At 56.8% G+C, this 20,695-nt stretch overlaps 2 protein-coding genes across 5 annotated transcripts in view; one reads left to right on the top strand and one right to left on the bottom strand.

Moving 5' to 3' along the window:
• The window catches only part of CCT7 (chaperonin containing TCP1 subunit 7), a 354,827-nt gene that overhangs the window by 129,088 nt on the left and 205,044 nt on the right, over positions 1-20,695 (top strand). The gene's annotated exons all lie outside the window — the stretch shown is intronic.
• SFXN5 (sideroflexin 5) overlaps positions 931-20,695 on the bottom strand; it is a 103,192-nt gene continuing 83,427 nt past the window's right edge. For 3 of the 4 annotated variants that reach the window (XM_059659441.1, XM_059659440.1, XM_059659439.1), the window contains 2 exons: positions 20,078-20,195; positions 931-4,185 (listed from right to left, as the gene is read on the bottom strand). In XM_059659441.1, the coding sequence (XP_059515424.1) occupies positions 4,108-4,185; positions 20,078-20,195 (196 nt within the window). In that variant the 3' untranslated portion in view covers positions 931-4,107. The remainder of the gene's footprint in view (positions 4,186-20,077; positions 20,196-20,695) is intronic. The other variant, XM_059659442.1, reaches the window with a different exon arrangement.

The raw sequence follows: 20,695 nt of genomic DNA, 5'->3' as shown, positions 1-20,695 counted from the left end.
AGCAAAGAAATTCCCCAGAGACCAGAAGCCCCCTGACCCAGGGTATCACTTTGGATCAGACCCTTCCCCCACCCCTTCCCCTCCTCCACCCTCCTAGGGAGGCCCAGCACCCCTGACACTGGGGAGGTGAGAGGAGAGTCTGGGTGAGTTCCTCACCTAGTCCCTCTAACCTCTGTCCACCAGTCCAGCGAACGATGCTGCTCCTGGCATTTTATCGCTAAGGACACCACGACTCTAAGACAGAATATGCTCCACACACATCTGACCCAAGGAATGGGTGAATGAGTGATGCTGGGGCCAAGCTGGGGCCGGGATCCGGGCTGGCCAGACCCCAACCATAAACCCCACCTCCACTGCATGGTCACCCTGCAAGAGTGGAAGATGCTTGGAGGTCCCAGCGCTGTCAGGAGGCAGCCAAGGCCTGGCCCTGACGGGCTATGGAGGAGTTAGAAGGGGCAGAGTTCCCAGGGCTGGTGCTGGGCACACTGTGGACATCAGGTACCTTTCCACTTGGCTCAAACCTTTCCACCCTGTGTAGCCTCTCTTGGCCCCCAGGCAGCCCAGAATGATACCCACCCCACCACCACCACCACTCTCCCTTCTAGTCCCCTTGACATAAACAGTAGGAGGATCTACCGAAATCCCTTTTCTACTCTAGTTCCTTGCAGTGAGGCCCTTAGTCAGTGCCCAGCAACCGCTCTGCAAAGGGGGTTCCTTCTGCAGAGTTTCAATTCATCTCCGTTGTCCATCTTCCTGCCCTCACACGCTCTTCTGTCCTTCCCTCTACCCTTCCCTCTGACCCCTCCTGAGCCTGGGTCCGCGTCTTCCTCAGGGGCCTTCCTATAAAATCCTCGCCTCGCCGTTGGCTTGTTCCCACTGTGTTTCCCTGCTCCCACCTCTCCACCCATAATTCACAAAGCCAAGCCTTGATGCTTTAAATCCATCATTTATTGCCCACAGTTCATTAGTAGTACACAAATCACAGAGATTGAGAAATTTTCTGAGAAGGTTAAAAAGACACTGCAAAGTAACCCAGGTATGACCGAGGCCCAGGGCTGGGAAACCACCTTGCTTCTGTCCACGGGCCTGTTTCCTCTCAGAACCCCACCCTTCTGCCAGGGTAGAGGCCCAGGACAGGACACAGCCCCCCTCCACCTCCTCCCCAATCAGGACGTGGAACGGGATGCTGGCCATCCTTTCTCGGCAGCCATCCTGACATCTTGGGCTTTTGGTCCCTGCACATGCGGACTGCTCTCTGGAAACGGGAGAGGGGCATCCCAAGCCTTCAGGAATGTTTGAAGTGACCAGAGGAGGGCCAGGCAGATACACCAGAGCTGGAGAAACGGCTGCAGGTATGGCCTGGATTCTGGCACCGCTGGGCCAGCCCTGCCCTGACTCAGCCTCCTCCCCAGACATGACACCATCTTCCCATGAGGCCTCCCTTCCTCTGGCCTCAGCTGAGCGGGGCTGGATGCGAACTGAAAGTTTCCCCTCATGGTGTTTTCTGCAGCCAGACCAGGGCCTAGCAGCACGGCTCGCTGAATCTCTGACACCGTCACCCTGAGCTATAAGGATCCTTCGCTGCCACCACCCCTACCAGGAGGAGCCCCCTGAAGTCACCTGAAACTGCATTTGGGAGCATCACCGGAAATCAGCTGGGAGATACAGTAAATAGGTTATGAGATGCAGGGGCCACAGGGCTGGGCCGGGGCAGCCAGCCCAGAGGGAGATGGAGAGATCCCATCTCTGCCAGGCCTCTGGAGGGGGTGGGGGGTGGAGCTGGGGGGAGCAGTTTTGGTCCCAAGGTAAAGTGCATAAGAATAAAACCCAATAAGCCCTGGCCGGTTTGGCTCCATGGATAGAGCGTCGGCCTGCGGACTGAAGGGTCCCAGGTTCGAGTCCGGTCAAGGGCACATGCCCAGGTTGTGGGCTCAATCCCCAGTGGGGGGCATGCAGGAGGCAGCCAATCAATGATTCTCTCTCATCATTGATGTTTCTGTCTCTCTCTCCCTCTTCCTTCCTCTCTGAAATTAATTAAAAATATATATTTTTTAAAAAAAGACCCAATAAGAGGTGAGGTGGGGTGAGTTTGTAAAAGGGGCCCCAGACGTGCCCAGGCCCCAGTCGCTGGCACATTCACATTATGGCAGAAGTAACGCAAAAATACCTGACCCTCCAACACCACCGCAGCCCTTCCTGCTGCTGCTCTGTCTTCCATGCGTGTCGCTGCCTCTCCCCTTCCTGACGGGCAGTGGGTGGGCTGCTCCTTGGGAGAGTGGGGGCCCTCGGGCTGCACCCTGCAGAGCTGGCTGGGAGGTGAGGGCCGCAGGGGCTTCTGGTGGGAGGTCGGGGGCCAGTGCCTGTAGAAGACCCACCTCGCCACAACTCCCCCGGCCCAAGGGGAGCAGAGCCTGTGGCCAGGCCTCCGCTGCCCTGCACTGCCTTTCCCTGCACGTACCTGTCCACCTCCAGCCACGTCTCCCCAGGCGGAGTCAGGCACCAGGGCAGGGGAGCCCTGAGGCTGCATGTTGAAGTCTCATTCCAGTTGTGCCCAGGTGAGAGGTACCTTGAGACCCATGTGTCCTCTTTTTGGGGCCTTTCAGACGAGAGATTACCCTGTTCACCCCACCCAGGCCCTGATTTCCTCTGCAGAGCTCTCCCCTTTCCTGGCCCGCACTGGAAGGGAGGCGGCAGCTGGCAGCCGGCAGCCAGGGGCCTCAGAGGCCAGTGCAGGCTGAGAGGCGGCATGTGGGTATGGCTCCCCACTCCAGCCCAGGCATCCATACTACCTCCTCCTTCACAACTGTAAAGTGTTTGGCAAAGGCCCAGTGCTCCCAGGAGGAGGGATCACTTACAGAACAGCAGAGTCCGGGTCCTGAGGCCAACTGCTGGCCATGCCCACAGGGACCCGCCCCTTTCCCAGTCCAGTGTCCGTGTTGGGATGACCAGCATCTGAGCGGGACAGGCAAAGACGGGATCTAGCTGGACGAGCAGGCGGGAATCCCTTGATCCAGTCCTCGGGCTCCAGACATGGGGGTGGAGGCTCAGAGAAGGAAGTGGGCTTGTCCAAGGTTACGCCGCCGGCCAGAGCCAGCGCCTGCTTTGATTCCCCAGTTGATGCTTTCTCTCCGATAGGTGCCTAGAGATCTGGCCTTTGTACTCTCGGGCACGGGGCCCTCCTGCTCAGTGGCAGTCAGCCTGGCTCCAGCCCCACACTCGGCCCTGATGCCCAGCTTCCAGCCTGGTGCCAGGGAGGAAGATCTTCCTGCAAAGGCCGGGCTGCATGCCCCCGGCTCCCACCCAACATCATTCCTTCTTGGGGCTTCCTGCCTGGAGCTGGGGTCATCTCCGGGGCCTCCCATATATCAGGGCTCCATGAAGGGTGATGCCAGCCCGTGTGCCACTGGGCTTCATGTAGAGGAATCGGTTCTGCAGGTGTGGCCTGGATCTTGAAGGCCGGCCACACTCTGAGCCAGCTGCCCATGGAACCTTCCAGAGACTTCCAGTGCTCCTTGATTTCCTGGGACACCTCCTGAGGAACTTAGTCATAGCTGGCTCATCCGGCGAGGCGTAGACTGCCTCCCCTCCCTTCCTACCCCTGGACACCCAGGGAGACGTCGGTCTTGGCCACAGCAATATCTTAAATCTACCAGCCCCACCACCAAGCCGGCCAGCCCGCCGCAGGCCCGCCCCTACTCCCACCACCAGACCACCTGCTAGCAGCATCTGGGCAGCTGCAACCAAGGCTTGATTCTGATAAAAAATAAAAATAAAAAGTATAAAAGGACCCTAATTCTACCCTGTGGGCACTCTACAATTTTTCAGCTTCACACATAGTTGTGCTGAGGTGAGTTGTGGCAGCCCCACGGAAGGCCCAGAAATGCGCCTGATTATCTTTATAGGAAACGTGTCAGAATTCCTCTCCCTTATGCTAACAGGTGAATAGATTAGTCTGCCTACACTGTGGATGGAGACCCCCACCCCCAGGTGCTCCAGGACTGGTGGGGCCAGCTTGCCCTCCCTGCAGGCACTACTCACGAGACCCCTGCCCCGCCCCCAGCTCCCCAGGCTGGACAAGGCCGCATCCCCAGGCCAGCCGGCCACCACTCACAGCCCCTTGTTGTACACCACTGTCCGGCTGCTGGTGGCCCGGGCAATCTCAGGCTCTAACTGGGATGTTTCGATCTGAGGAGAGAGAACAGAGGGAGGAAAGGTGAGGAGGATGAGAGGGGAGGGGTGAGTGGGGAGGCTGGGAGTAGCAGTTAGGACTGCTCTGGAGCCCACAGTTGCCCCTGGCACCCCATCTTTAATTTTTTCTGCCCTCCTGCCAAGGGGCTCACAGTATCCCTTCCTGCCCAGGCCTCTTCCTCGGACCGTGTGTCCATGCAGGTGAGCATCCTATGCTCTGGCCTCTGAGTTCTGTATTTCTCTCCAATACCTTGTCCATTGTGCTGCACAAATCCCTTCCCAGGGCCACACCCTGGACCTGGTCACCAACCAGGGCTGCTCTACCCAAACTCCTTAAATCCAAACCCTACTCTCTCAGACCCCCATCATTCCAGCACCCCACTCACTCTCCCTGTTTGACCCCACAGGCCCCCATCATTCCAGCACCCCATTCACTCTCCCTGTCTGTTTTCTTTTAATATATATTTTTATTGATTTCCGAGAGGAAGGGAGAGGGAGAGAGAGAGAAAAACATCAATGATGAGAGAGAATCATTGATCGGCTGCCTCCTGCACACCCCTACCGGGGATTGAGCCCACAACCCGGGCATGTGCCCTGACCGGGAATCGAACCATGACCTCCTGATTCATAGGCCGATGCTTACCCCTGAACCAGGCCAGCCAGGCTCCCTCTCTGTTTTTAGACCACCGAGACCTCAGGGCTCAGCTCCCCATTCTCCTCCTCTAACCTGGACGTGAAGGGCTATCACTTCAGCCCCAGGTCCTTCCAGCCCTGACTGGCTTTGGAGAAAACCCATCCTGCAGTCTCCTCGTCTCCACTTGAACCTGACCACCTCATGGAGACATTCAACATTGAGGGTCCATGACTTTGGCCGGATCCTCACAGTAGCCAGCAGCACCCTCACCCCCTGGCCACATCGCCAGTCACCTCGCTCTCCCATTCTCCACAGGCCTCCTCCCCCTCAGCTCCCCTCACCCTGAGCAGATGAGCCTCCTCACTACCTCAGGGAAAACAACAGCAGGCGTCAGAAGGAACCCACTCACGTCCCGTCTCCCATCGTAAACTCACGGCCTGCGGTGCCCACACGCTGCTGCACACCTGCCCTCCTGCTACCCCACCCTCCCCTCAGAGGTGTTCCCGTAAGCCCAGCTCCCCCGTCCACTCCAGGAGCCCACTCCTGGGCTGCCCTCCCTCTTCCCCACCTTTCCTCTTGCTGACTCCTGCCCTCCAGCATTTCCACACAGACCAGCACCTTCTGTCTAAGAAAGACCTCCCCTCAACCCCATGTCACAGTGTAGCTTCTGCCCGGCGTCTCTCCTCCCAGCAACCACATTCCTTTAAGGCACTACCTACAGCCGTAGCCGCCTCCACCTCCTCCCCTCCCAGCGGCTTTTCAACCCACAGGAAACCTGGCTTCCGTTCCCACCACGTTCCACAAAAAATCTCTCTCTCCAAGGTCACTGCTAACCCCCCTTTTTTGTGTGTGACATCCACTGGACACTGTTCAGGGTCCCTGGTTGGGCTCTCTTCCCTGCACACACAGCCTTCTCTGTGGCTCCCAGGTTTGAGGAGTCTCCAGCCACGTTTCCCCCCTGAGTCTTGGGCCCACAGTGGACTGCTTACTGAACAATCCTGTGATGTCTCCTGGGCACCTTAACGGAACCTATCTAAAATGGAACTGAATCCACCCCTGCCCCAATCCAGCCCGCCACGCTGCCACCTAATGGTGCCCTGGCCGGAGGACCCTGGGGCCCAGGCACAGGGTGCCACAGACCAGCGCTGGCTGCAAAGAACTCAGTGGAACACAGGCTGCGCATGTCAGAGGCCAGACAAGAGGGGGCTTGATGTGGACTAGGGTAGTGGGCATAGCAGTTTCTGGAGAAGGGGGACCCTTCCCCAGTAGTCCCGGGTACCCCAATACCCAGGCTCTGGCCATTTGAGAGGGCCAAAGAGACAAGAGCTAGGCTCAAGGCCTGGGCCTCTTCCCCACCCCCTCACCTCAAACCACCTCCCCCGTCCCCACCCCTGCTGGCCTCTGAGTTCCCTCCACTCCACCCGCTCGCCTAGTCCCCACGCTGCCACTGACACAATGCACAGCGCCCACGCTTAAAAATCTAAATGCTTTTGAAAATGTTTAACCTAGTTAGACAAATTAGCAAAAATTTGTGCAAAACAATTTAGGTATTTAAAATATTCAATGTTTTTAAAAAACTGGAAAACTGTTCTTAGCTTTCAGCTGCAAAAACCAACAAAATATAACATCCCAGCAATCTTACCATGAGGTGTAACATAACCCTTCGGGAAAGCTGTTAAACAGCTACTGAGGCATCCTGGGAAATAGCACTTCATTTATTCAAATGCACATATGTCAGGCTTTTGCACCATATGTCATTCCAAGCTATTTACAGTAATAATTAAATCTTAATCAACGTTTAACCTCTGTAAAATGTTTGAAGAATCCTAATCACCCTTCAGACTGCACTAATGAAGGAGAAATATATAAACATAAAAGGAAAATGATGCATAGATATCACGCTGGAAAGAACAGTAATTGCAAAATTGTATTTCTTTTAAATATAATCAGTAAATGATGTAAAGTAAGCCAAGGAGTATTTTAAGTTAAGACATCTTGGATGTCAGAGGTGTGAGCAGCTAATTTTGTTCTGCTACCCATAACAGATGTAGCATATTTTATTTTAGTGCCATTATTAGCAACTTCCCATGCCGGCTTTCACTGAAGCACCAAGGCCCGCATGAAAATCGGAGGGAGAGGCTGCTGCTCACCACCACAGTGGAGGGCCACGGGCCAGGGCCACGGCCACTCGGCTCCCTCCCTGGAGAGGGCTGGCCCGGTGACCCTCCCAGTGGAGGCTGTCACAGACCCAGGACCCCCAGGCTCCCCCAGGCTCCTCACTGTGCTGAGGGCAGCTGGTGGGAGGGACGCAGGGGCGAGATGCAGGCAGTGGGAAGGTCCTGGGGGGAGGTGACTGGGGCACCCAGGAGCAGGGGCTTGGGGACAGAGCTGGCATGCACGGCTCTTTCTCTCATTTCAACTCCATCAGCCTTCAAGCCAGCAGATGTGTATGGCTGCCAACTCCATCCACCAAGGCTGGGCACACAGAGATGGAGAAGATCAGCCCCTTGCCCTTGAGGAGCTCCAAGCCTAGGGGAGGAGCAGATAGGAACGCAGATGGATCCCAGAGAGAAAAGTGCCATGGAAACTGGGGAGGGGGCGGAGTCAGCATGGACTAGTGGAAGAGCAGGGAAGGAGGACTTCTCAGAGGAGGTGGGCCAGGAGGGGAAGGGAAGATTTTGAGGAGAGGGCAAGAAAAACTTGCTGGGAGAAGGAAAAGCACTCGTGGGCCAGCACGGCCTGCTGGCGGTGGGCAGTGTTGGGCATGCGGGGTATGTGGCAAGAAATGGAGGTGGGGCTGGGACAGGCAGGCGCTCGAAGCCCAGGCCAGGCGGAGGTGTCAGCATTTCATCTGCGGGCAACCAGGCAGCGGGGAAGAGTCTGGGCAGGGTGGGCTCCCCTTTAGAAAGGTCTCCCTGGTGGCGGAGGGTGTGGGGGACAGACCGGAGGAGTGGGCGGCAGCTGTGGGAATCCGAGAGGTGCCAGGCCCTGCCCTAAGACGCTGCCACCGTGGCTGAGAGAAGAGCGCCCGCGGGGATCCTTTCCGAAGATGAAACCCATAGGAGTTGATGACCAATCCCGTGTGGGGGTAAGAGGGAGGTGTCGAGAATGTGCGTTGGATGATTCCTAATTCTAACTCAGGAGCTGGGTGGCTGGCTGTGCTGTTCTCAGAGGCAGGGAACACGGGAGGGGGAGGGGGATGGGTCAGGCTGGGAGGTGATGGGCTCAGGTTCGGCCATGATGAGCCTCCCAGCCAGACAGGCTGGAGAAGCAGGCAGGTCCCCGGCTCTGGGGCTCTGGCCAGGGGTCTGGGCAGGAGGACGAGCCGGGATGTGAGCACAGCCGGAGCCCCGGGAGTGGAGGAGCTTGCCCAGGAGAGCAGATGGCAGGGGAGGGTGCCAGGCCTGGGGAACAGGCACATTTGAGGGGCGGGCGTAGGGAACAAGCCCGTGATGGCGGCCTGAGGGGACCAGCCCAAGGAGTGGAAGCGACGGCAGAGGGTGCCACAGACACCAGGCTGAGAGGCTGTGGTCTTGGCACCGGGATTTGGTGACCCCTGGAGTCCAGATGTCCTAACCTTCACTCAGTGCTGAGCCCAGGCACAGCCTCTCACTTCTGTCCTGGACCAACTCTATTGGCCATTGGTGAAGACCCCTCCCGCTCTCTGGCCACAGTGGGGGATTGGCTCAATGGCCCCCCATCTTGAGGTCTCATGCATCTGGACCCCTAGGATTCCTCCGCGCTGGGCTAGCGAGGGAGGCTGGGGCAGGGGCGCCTGGGCTGTACCCTTTCTTGAAGATCACCTGCCTTGGGTGTGGGGGGCTGTGTCCTCCATGAAAATCATACCCCGGGCCCTGCTAGTAAATAAATGTGATTCAGGACCTGGGTGAGGGCAGTGGAGCACCCTGCCGCTGCCCTACCCCCTCCGGAGTCCCCGAGGCAGGGACAGAGAGTTGTGCTGTGCTCTTGGAGTCCCCTGCCATTTGGGGGACTGGTGGGTAAGATGCGGAAGCCGGCCGTATGTGCCACGTCAGAAGTACAATGAACGGCATGTGGCTACAGTGGCTCCCAGGCAGGTGTGGTGGGAGGGAGGTGCCAGGGCCCAGTGGGAGCAGTGGGCACAGCAAGGCGGGGCCAGCAGCACCAGCTCAGTGAAAGCTAGAGCCCCGGGACAGGGCCTTGGTTCTGACCACAGAAGAGCTCCGAGGGGCCACCTCTGGGAAGAGGGTGACAAGGAGAAAAGTGGCCACAGGGAGAAGAACTAGTCCCAGGCTGCCAGGTGGGGGCAGGCGGCACCTTAGGGCCCCCTCTGTTCATCTGGTGGACTCCTCCCCAGACACCTGATGGCCAGTCAGCAGCGGCCCTTGAGGGAAGGGGGTGCCTGGGATGGGGAGCCAGAGCCCTGGAGGGTGGGGGCCGCAGGCACCAGCAAGAAAGCTGAAGTTATGCATCAGCACTGGCTGATGGAACCCCCAGCCTCAGAACGGGGGTGCCATGAAGACGTGGGTCTGCTGGGAACATGCCCACCCCGCCACGACGTAAGCATTGTTGCCCTGCTAGCATTCCGGGACTCTGAGCCAGAACCTGCTCCCTCACTCCAGATCGCCCCCCCCCCCCCAGCCCCATATCAGAGCCCCAACTCCCCTCTAGACCCAGCCAGGCCCTGCTGCCCCTCGCAGCTGCTACCTCCAGACCACTGGTTGCATCTAAGATCAGAGGCAGCAGACATAAAGCACCACATCCTGTATCCCGCAGCACCCCCCCTCCCAGGCCCAGCTGGCCCCAGAGTCCCCTAGAGCAGCCCGGCAGCCTTCCTGTGTGGCAGGGGAAGGGTTAACCCTGAGCTATTTGCCTCTGTCCCCTGGCGCATCTTGGGTGGGGGGCCAGAGTCAGGAATGCATTTGGGGCCACCCTCTGCCTCTGCAGCCTCGGAGCACACACACCTGCAGCCAGCGGCCAGCAGATAGTTTACATATTTGAACCTGGAGCTAAGGTGCAGAGACATAAACAGGAAACTGGATCCGCAGCCTGTGCCCCATTCTCAGGGGCTTTTACCTACTACAAAGCACTTCCTTCTCCTGGCCTTTTTTCTGGTGGCTTTTCTGCCTCCTTTTCAAAGGCCCAGGGCTGGGGGCTGGGGTGTTCAGCGTGACCCTGTGACATTGTTCAAAGCCGCCTCCTGCTCCTGGCCGAGGGTTTGGGCCTCCGAGGGTCCACAGGTGGCGACGACATTGACATGGGGTCCAATGCCCAGGCTGGAACCTGACTGACCCTGGCACCTGGCTGACCCTGTGTGCCTGAGGCCTCTGCCAGGCCTGGAACCAACTTGCCTGCTGGGCAGCCACATCCCATCCCTTCTCACCAGGGTAGGGCGGACCTCGGATCTTGCTCAGACACACACATCCAGGCCCCACCTTTGGGGAAGTTATCCTGATTGGTGTGTAGGGGTGTTAGGCTGGGGCGGAGGAGTAGCTGAGGCCTGAGCCTTAGACCCTATGTCAGGCCTCTGGTGCTGGCTCCGGGCTCCCATTGACTTCCCAGTGAATGTCAGCCTTCTTGGCTGGACGCTCAAGGCCTTCTGGAACCTTCTCCAGGTTCATCACTCACTGGCTTCTCTCTATTTCCAATACATTGTATGTTTAGGCTTCGAGGCCTGAGTCCAGCTATATCCTAATCTTTTAAGGCTGCCTCCTCCAGGAAGCCTCCCCTGATCTTCTCAGACCAAATCCATGCTGCCACCCCTGGTACCCCTGGCACTTATTTCCATCTCCATCACATCTCCAGTCGTCGGCCAGTTTGTACACTAACCATATGTGAACACAGCGGTCCCCCACCTCAGCCCAGTGTGAGCCACTGGAGACAGCCCAGTGTTCCTGTGCCTTGTCGCTATAGGTCCCCCATAGAAGTGGAATCACATTGAACCAAGCTCCCCAAGAGCAGGAATCCTGTCTTATCTTTTCCCTCCCAGTGGGTGCTCAGACCCCCTCCCGCGCTCCCCCCCCCCCCCCCGCCCCATCTTGGAGCTTTGTTCCTGAGTGCCCCCTGGTGGACCAATTCCAGAATCATTTTCTGTCCTAAGGGCCTCAGTTTTTTCATATGTGCAGTGGGAAGATTTTCTACCCTTGGGTTTGGGATGAGGATAAATCAAGAAACGGATGGGAGAGCCCTTCGGAGACTTAGAAAGCCTATGGGAGACAACGTAAGGAAGGCAGGGCCCTGTGGCTATCCCCGGGCCCAGGCCCAATCCTGCCGCCTGCATCTCCTCATGGCTCACAAGGTTAAGCACTTCGCACATATCGGTGCTTTTAATCTTCTCAACAGAAGCTCTGCACAACCAAGCTTCCTCCTGCCTGTCCTGAATTCATCTAGGTGTTCTAGAAGGTCCCAGAAAAAACCAGGAGGGACAGGCGGAGAGGTAGCCCTGCTGAGGCCTGTCACAGGGGCATGTGTGTGCATGTTCAAGCGTGTGCCTGTATGCACGCGCAGGTGTGGGTTGGGGGTGCGGGGAACAGGCAATATGACAGGTGGCGTTGGCGTTCCTGGGCTCCAAGCAGCTTTGCCATTCCCATCCATCCTCCTGGGGGGTCCTGTAGGCAAACTCCAAGAAAGCAGCGGGCGGGGAGGCAGCAGATTTCTGATGGCAAAAATAGCCCACTTTGGAGTTCAGGAAGGACTGATTAAACCAGTAAACGAGAAAAACCCCAAACAAACATCGCTAAGCAAAGTAGGAGATGGATTTGAGATTGGAGGGGAGGAGGCCCCTACTCTGGGAGATGGTGAACACCTGTGGGCTCAGGAAAAACACAATGTCCCCTGGGCATTGTCTCTGGCCTCGCATCAGCCCTGAGGAGCAAGAGAAGTAGGAACCAACAAGGTCAAGGTGAGCCCAGAGGACCCATGCTCGGCATTAGGTGTTGATAAAGAGTGCCAGTTCTCAGCCTTAGGGACACCCTGTGTGTGAAGGGAAGGAGAAAGTGAGATGGGACATAAAAGAAAGATGGGACACAGGAAACACACAGCACCAGAGTCTACATGTGTGAGGTCAAACAAATCCTGGTGGAGCTCATCTGGGAGGACTTCCTGGAGGAGGGGTCACTTATAGAACAGCTTGAATGAAGACCTGAGCTCATTCCCAACTCTTGGTTGGGAGTTCTCATGCTTTTCCAGAGTAAGAGAGGCAACCATTTGCTTCTGGGTGGGTCACAGCTCCCAGCCAAGTTGGTTCATCAAAACCACCAAGGGAAGAGAGATGGTGGAGATGCTGGTACCCACTGGAGTATCCATATCCTTTTCCTGTACAGGGACTCCATGCCTCTTTGTTTCTTAACTCGGAAAGCTGGAGGGGGAGAAAGGAGGAGTAGGGATAAGGAGGGAGAAGGGGGTGGCTGAGCCTGACCCTCAGGTATCCCATGTACCACATGGGCCTGGACTCTAAGCCACCCTCTGGGGCCAGGGCAAGATGTGGCCTGTGAATGGTAGGAGGCTGTACAGTGGGCCTGAGCCGTCCTCAGAACATGCTTCTAGTGCCCTGGACCCCCTGGGGCTGCGGTGAGGAGGGGCCAGGCTGAGAGGGAGGGGTGGGGGGTTAACAGGGCTGCCATGGAGCTCTGAGCAGGAAGCCCTGGGGGCTCTGATGATGTCTTTTCTTCCAGTCAAGGTGTTTGGCAGGAGCTGGAGGGGCAGAGGGAGAGTGGGGAGGGGTCCCCCGCTGAGGTGTCAGGGAAGGCCAAAGGGCAGGAGCCAACAAACCCACAAACACAGGGCAAACAGGCCCAACAGGATACAATCCTGGCTGCCAGCGAACCTGACTCCTTGGCCCCACTGGGGTCCTGCAGCGCTGATGTGGGGGAAGAGACAGACACACTCCCTTGGACAGCCCACAGCCCTACAGAGCAGCCTAGGGCCCCCCCTCCACCCACAGCCCAGCCAGAGGCACACAGCCCCCTCTTTTCTGTGCCCCGCCCCAGCCCCTATTGCTGGTTGGAGGTCTCGGGAAGCCCAGTGAGTGGTGTATTGAGAAAGGCTAGGCTCTGCCCATTCATAATTTGGCACATTCTCCAGCCATGCCGGGCCCCAGAAGGTGGCTCTCAGACAAGACACCGAGTGTCAGCGTCGGACCTAAGGCCACACAGCCCACTGTCAGCAGTCCCCCCTCTAGGACCAGGACCCGGTCTCCAAGTTTCACTTCCAGGACAGAGCCAGGAAGAAACTGAGTTCCAACACCTTATCTTCTGGCTGGGGAAACTGAGGTCTTGGAGGTCAAGACCAAGATCACAGAGCTAAGAGAGGCCAGCCTTAGGAGGGCAGGCCTGGGGGACAGGGGGCAACCCCAACCTCAGGGGTCAGGACAGTCCCACCAGGGGCCCCCACTCCCCTGAGCCTCACTCCTCCACAGAGGAGCCCCACCTTTTCCTGTGGACATATTTCAACCTCACCAAATCCGCTAATTATTGACAGTTGGTGAAGAGGAGATTTCACTTTTTCCTCCTGTTAAACTGCTCCTAATTAGTTCCCTGTCACACGGCTGGCTCGGCCGCCCGCCGCTCGCCGTTCACGCGGTAATCCCGCTGCACAGTGCCTCATTAACCTTTTGCTCCTCTCCTGCCGCCTGCCAACAAGATGAAGACAAAAACAGATTGTTGAACAATGGCTCCGGCTTGTATGTGCAGCCCCCTTCCCCAGCCCCTGAGCTCCCAGGAGGGGAGAAAGAGGCACAAAGACAGACAGAAACAGAGCTAGGCAGGGATGCAGGAGGGGGCCTTGGCCAAGGTACTGCTTCTTGCGCTGGGGAGACAGGAGGTTCATGAGACAGGATTAGATGCGCCCCCAGGTAGGGAGCACTGGCTGTCAGAGCTGGAGGGACAGTCCCCATTCCCTGGTCCAGCCTCTTTCGGCAGCAAAGCCCGCGGGCCCAGAGACTGGAACATCTCCCTTGAGGGACCCAAGTCACCAGCATGTGTGCATGTGTGTGTGTGTCACACTATTCTAGCAATGATTCCTCCTCCAGGAAGTCCTCCCTGATGAGCTCACCAGGATCTGTCTCACCTCGCACGTGTACTCTGGTGCCGTGTGTTTCCAGCGTCCCATCTCCCTCCTCAGTTCCTTTCTCACTCCCTCAATACATAGGGTGTCCCTAAGGCTGAGAACTGACACTCATTGTCAAATGACCACATTTGCCTAGAACAGTGATGGCGAACCTATGACATGCATGTCAGAGGTGACATGCGAACTCATTTTTTTGGTTGATTTTTCTTTGTTAAATGGCATTTAAATATATAAAATAAATATCAAAAATATAAGTCTTTGTTTTACTATGGTTGCAAAGATCAAAAAATTTCTATATGTGACACGGCACCAGAGTTAAGTTAGGGTTTTTCAAAATGCTGACCCGCTGAGCTCAAAAGGTTCGCCATCACTGGCCTAGAACACAAGAGCCTCAGTTCTCAGTGAGGGCAGGGCCACAAAGGCCATCACAAATCAGGACCTACCATGTCACCGAGGCCTCCACAACCTGCCTGGCCTGACATTTCTTGTTTATTGGGTTGCTGTCCGCTCCACAGAACAGAGGCTCCCTGAGGCTGGGGGCTCTGACAGGGCCCTCCCAGTTCCAGGAAGAAGGGGAAAGCACCCCAGTGTCTATGATGGAGGAACAGACTCTGGGTGTGATGGGCCCGGTGATGCCTGGGCATGGCCTGGCTGAGCTAGCCTTGGCCAATGCCCCATAGCCTTAATCTGCAGGTCACAGGGTCCGCCAGGGCAGACCCATATTCCCTGCACGGCAGCACGCCTGGGGCCCGGGAGGGAGGCCAAGCCTTGTGCCCCTGTTCTGGTGCTCAGGTTCCTAAGGAGGTTCCTGCCCCGCCTGCTGGCCTGCCAGGCAAGCCCACAGCCCTGGGTCAGAGAACAGCTACCCCAGAAGGTCCCTGAGAACACAGCCATGGGTTCCCCAGGAAGGCTGGGAGGGCTGTGGAAGAGGAGTCATCTGGGTCTCGGACTTGGTCTTCTCGTTTCATAGTGAGGTGGGGTGGTCAGGGGAGGGTAACAGAGTCCTTCCGTGGGTCCAGAGCTCACTCCATCACTACCAACTTTGGACCTTGGACAAGGAACTGGGACGCCTCGGTTTCGTCATTTGTAAGCCAATGGTACCGACCTCATAGGACTGTCACATTCTGGACCCCTACTTCCCCACCACAGCCAACCAGACCCCTCTACATGCTGGACCCAGGCACCCCATCATTGTCCTCCCTCCAGGCTCCCAACCCTCAACCGAACACCCAGTGAATAAAACTTCCTTTGCTGCTCTCCAGTGGTTTCTCATCCCCGAGCCAACTGCTCTAAACAGAGAAACTTGACTACCATTTTGCCTCCTACACCGCCTAGTCTAGCTCCATCACCCACTTTCCAAGTCTCGTCGGCCTCTAGTCCCTTCTGCAGCAGCTCCCTTGCAGAGAGCACCCTCTTCCTTGACATACCCTTGTCCTCAGCATCAGTGAAGCCACCCCATAGAGATTCCCCTCTGCCCCTGGCTGCTCTGGATGCCTTTTCTCCCCCCCCGCCCACAGTGACCTCACCCCTTCCTCAACTTCAGTTCCCCCCAGGCACCTAAAGTTCCGTGTCTCCAGCCAACATCTCTCCCCAGAGCCCGAGAGGCACACATCGAACTGTCTAGGTAACATCCTCCAAGGGCATTAGGGAGATGGAACACAGCAAGACATGCAGAGTTTCCCGGCATGCTGCCTGGCATAGTAGATGATTAGTAAATGGTAGCTATTATTATTATTACTTGCTATTTTTATTTAAAACTTTAGCACCATTTCAATAGGCAGAAATACTGATTTGAAAAGGCCAGACAAGACTCTCGCCCGGCGATGGAAGTTCTTCTCTCAGCCTCTGGGGTTAGAAGGTTGAAAGCCTCGTGCCAAACACCACACACCAAGGCCAGCCAGGCTAGGAACCAGCTCCTAAGTGCAATTTCCAAGTTCCCTAATTAATTCATTAGTGTTCCAGCGATTACTCCTGTTGACAACCTTGGTGGCTCTTGGCAAGGTTGGGTCAGCCCAAGCAAGTCCAGACTTATTGTGGCAAATCCCACTGGCTTCTGGGATGTGAGACATGATCCCCCCATGGCAGAAGCAGTGCCTTGTTAGAGAGAATTAATTGGGAGGATGAATGGGAGGGGTGGGGGGACCAGGTCCTCTCAGCCAACTGGCTGATGGCCTTGGTGCTGTCGGTCACAGACAGGTCTCAAAACACCCCATAATGCCCAGGCCTACCTGCATCCTGTTGGGGTTGATTCAGGTGAGGAGGGGGCGCTGAAAAATCACATCCCTACCCCGCTTTCCCAGGGAACAGCCTTATTGTGCAATGACTACATTCTTCCCAGTCTAGAGAAAGAAACCTGGGCTGCAATGAGACACCCAGAGAACTCTGCCTATTGAGGCAGGCCTGGGGGACGAGAGGAGCCTGCACCGGGACATGGAACCTCTGTGAGGCCAGCACCGCTCACTGAGGCCATCTCCTGCCACCTCCCCCTTACCTGCCCCAGAAGAACACCCATCAGGACCCACAGCCTCCTGATGCCTCCCCGCTGCAGGGCAGCCCCCAGCTCCGCCTCTCTCACTGCTGGCAGGCAGGTCAGGTGGCTGAGCGAGGAGAGGAAATCCCACAGGACAAGCAGGTGCAGCCCTTCCTGGGAGCTCTGGCCTGGGAGTGGCCTCTGGGGTTCCTCCATGTCAGCCCTGACTTCTGTGACTTTGGGCTGGTCCCGGGGCTGCTCTGGGCCTCCTGCCCCCAGCAGAGTCAGCAGGATGGTAAACCAGGACCTTTAAAGTCCTTTCCGCAGGCACAGTCTCGGATCCTGTACCTTGGGTTTGTCGGCCTGGGTACCTCCCCGGTGCAGACAGGGGAGCTGTGAGGGCTGCTTGGAACATCTGACCACAGCGGTGCCTTCAAGCACATGGGGCACAGCCCAACTATACAGAGAGATGCAGCGGCTTCGGGGACTGCCCGGCCCGGCCCTCCAGGAGGGGGATGCCACGGCCTCGAGAGGTGCCCTCCCTCCATCTTTAGGCCTTCCAGACAACCTGCAGCCCTGGGCTCCATGTGGAGGCCCCAAGCATCAGGTAATAGCTGTGCAGCTTCCGGGGGCGGGGGGGAGAGTGTGGGAAAGGAGACAGGAGGGGTGTCCCTGGCTTCATGACAAGGCTGGGCCCTGCTGGCACAGATCGCACACTAGGCTTGCCATCCCGTGTGGGCTGGCCCCCAGAATAGGAGCCCCATCGCCTCATAGCTTCCTTTTAAAACTCTGGGGGGCTCAGTTCTCACCCTCCTAGGACTGCAGGGCCTACAGGCTGGGTCACCAACTCCTGCTCTAAGACCCTGGGTCCCAGTCCTCACGGGCCATTTCTAACACCAGGACCCGAATTTTCACCTTCCCCGACTTCCCTCTGGGCACCAACACCCTCTCACCATTTCTGGAGGATAGAGCAGGGTGAGTCCCGCAACAGCAGCTTCAGAAGTGCCCGTCTCCAGCCACAGCCTCCATCTGCCTGAGCTCAGTGACTCCACACTCCCAGTCCACTCTTGACCGCCTCACACCTTGCTTTCCCATCAGCTTGCTTGCCCACCTTCCCCTCCACCCACTGAGATGCCAGAGCCCACCGCTTCTCCCGACCTCTCACCAACCTCCCTCAGGCCCCACCCAGCCGGATGAAACCCTCTGAGAGAGCCCTGTGGTGCCCGGAGCTGGTCCCCAGCACCTCTGGGTGGACAGGCCCCGCCCACAGCCATAGGCCTATGTCCCCCCCTCAACTTCTCCTCTGCTGACATCCCCCCCGCCCCCCCGCACCTGCACTGCCATCAGGCTCTCTGACTTCCTTGGTCAGCTGTCTCTCCCACTCACTCTCTGAACGCCTAGAACAGGGGTCCTCAAACTTTTTAAACAGGGGGCCAGTTCACTGTCCCTCAGACTGTTGGAGGGCCAGACTATAGTTTAAAAAAAAAACAACTATGAACAAATTCCTATGCACACTGCACATATCTTATTTTGAAGTAAAAAAACAAAATGGGAACAAATACAATATTTGTATTTGCATGTGGCCCACGGGCCGTAGTTTGAGGACCCCTGGCCTAGAAGCTTCTCCACAGTCCTCACACTTCTGACCTTCCCTTTCCCCACCCTCTTGCTCCCTCTCTGCTCAGACATGAGAATACAGACCAGAAGCTATCAGAACAACTTCCTTAACCTCTCCACCCCTGAACCCCACCCCAACTGCATCTGCCTCCCCTGCTGAGGTGGGAGGGCTTTCTCCCTGTCAAAGTGACCCCCTTGAACCCCCACCCCCCACTTCATAGACTCTGCTCTCCGTCCTCTTTCTCCACTTCTCTCTCGGTGCGTTCCTGTTGCACATGCAAGTGCCACTTCCTCCCGTTTATAAAAGGGGAAACATCTATGAATCTGTTTCTATGTTGTTTGTTAGCTTATTTTGTGTATTAAATCCCACACGTGAGTGAAATCATATGGTACTTGTCTTTCTCTGACTGGCTTATGTCACTTGGCATAATGCTCTCCAGGTCTATCCATGCTGTCGCAAAGGTAAGATTTCCTTCTTCTTTATGGCCAAGTGGTATTCCATTGTGTACATGTGGCACAGCTCTTTTATCCGCTCATTTTACTATGGACACGTAGGTGCTTCCAAATCTTGGCTATTGTAAATAACATAGGAGTGCGCATAGACACAGACAACAGTATGGCGAATGCCAGAGGCAACGGGGGGTGAGGGAGGCAGGAGAGGGTAAAGGGGGGATAAATGCTGATGGAAGGAGACTTGACTTGGGGTGGTGAACACACAGTACGATCTACAGCTGATGTATTATAGAATTGTACGCCTGAAACCTATGTGATTTTACTAACCAATGTCACCCCCAATAAATCCAACTTAAACGTTTTAAAAAATAAAAATAAAAAGGGGAAAATAAATAAAAGCTTCTCTTGATCCCACACCTCGTTCCAGCTGCGGGTCTGTTTCTCTTTTTCCCTTGATGCCAAGCATTCCGCCCTGCCACCCGGTTCCTCGCCCCTCAGCTGGACCTGCCCCTTGGGTCAGGGTTTGCCTTCACTGCCCGAGACACCCAGACACTCTTCAACCCCCCGGAACTTCACCTCTCAGAGCGTCTGACTCTGTGATTGGCCCACCAGCCCCGAATCCCACTTGGCTTTGTCCCTGCCTCCCTGGTCACTCATCCTTAGTCACCAGCCCTACCCGAGCACCTCCTTTCTCCACAGGCTCACTGGCGGATCCCACTACGCCCTCGATTCCATTCTGTCTCTTATGTTGGTGGCCCTACTTCTATCTCCCAGACCCAGTGCCAACTCCCCCAGGCTCCGCCAACCCCACGTGTCCATCCACTGCAACACGCTGTCCTCCCTCAAACCGGTCCCGCCTTGTGCCTCCATCTCATCACATGGTACCTTCATCTGCCTGGTTGTTCGAAACCAGAAAGCTGGGCACATATCCTGCAGCTCCCTTCCCCTCCCACCACAAGCGGCTCCTCAATTCTCACGAAGCTGCCTCCTAACTCTCTCGGAAAGGACCCGCTTCTCTCGATGCCCACTGCCAACAGCCTGGTCCAAGCCGCCATCATCTCTCGCTGGACGCCAGCCACAGCCTCCTGATGGCTGCTTCTCCCCCAGAGCTCCAACCCAGCCTCGCCATGCAGCCGTGGGGACCGTTCAAAATCAGCATCTGTGGTCCTGCTTTGCTCAACCCTTCCTTCTGATGACAATGGCCCTCTGCGTTGGCTCCCAAGTTTGCACCTGACCCACCTCATCTTGCTCCACTCTCTGCTCCAGCTGCAGACTTTGCTCAGCTCTTGAACATGCTATGTGCTGCCTTCATCCCAGGTGACCTCAGCCCATGTGTCCCATCGCCCACTGTGCGCCCAGCCAACTCTAACCCTTCCTTCAGGTCCCAGAAAATGCCACTTCCCTCAAGGCTCTGTTGGGGCGCCTCCACTATCTCCTCCCACATCCAGCTCAGTTGGTCCTACCCTAACAGTCCTCATCCTTCATTTTCTATTCCCTGTTTCATTGTTGTGTTCACTGCTTCACCCTGAGCTCAGAGATGTCTGTCTCATTCATGGTTCTAACCCCAGCACCTAGCCCAGTGTGAGGGCGTCAGCGCTGAATAAGGATTTGTTAATTAATGGCCTAACTACATCCTCCTGTCCTGCCCTTTAGCCCCTCCCCTCACTGACCTCTGACATCTGTGGGAAGAGGCTGATGGCCAGAGGCAGGGCCAGGCCGAAGGCTGCCAGGCACACGAGGCTTTGCACAGGGAGGAGCAGCCGGGGACGCGCCTGCAGGAGAGCCGTCCTGTGGGGAGAGGAGGAGGCCAGCTGTGAGAGCTGAGATGGGGTGAGCAGCCCCAGGTCACCACACTGGGTCCCATCAGAATGCAGGACCAGGGCAGCATGGTTCCAGGCCAGTGCCAGCCCGTGACTAAAAGGTTGCGGTGGAACTCTGTCTTTGCATCTTCCCCAAGCGCACCCTGCCCCCAAGCCCTGCCCTGAAGGACATTGCTGGTTGAACTCTCACCCATAAATCATATATGAGCACTTGTGGGGGCCCTCCCCACACCCCACCATGTGTCCAGCCCTGTGCAAACATGTGGGGGACACGACAGAGGAGGCTGTCGCCTCTGTGCCTGGAGAGACACACAGGAGGGTAAGATCACCTTCGAAGGGAGCACCTCATGAAATAGCAAACAAACCAGAGTAGGTGCCAAGTGCAGGGGAGGAGTCAGACCACACACACACGGGCACATACATGTGCACACACATACACACACATAACTTCACTGTGTTGTCCATCAG

This window comes from Myotis daubentonii, chromosome 12, assembly GCF_963259705.1.
Source record: "Myotis daubentonii chromosome 12, mMyoDau2.1, whole genome shotgun sequence".
NCBI lineage: Eukaryota > Metazoa > Chordata > Mammalia > Chiroptera > Vespertilionidae > Myotis > Myotis daubentonii.
The sequence above is the reverse complement of the archived record's forward strand: the minus strand, read 5'-3'. Positions and strand labels throughout refer to the sequence as shown.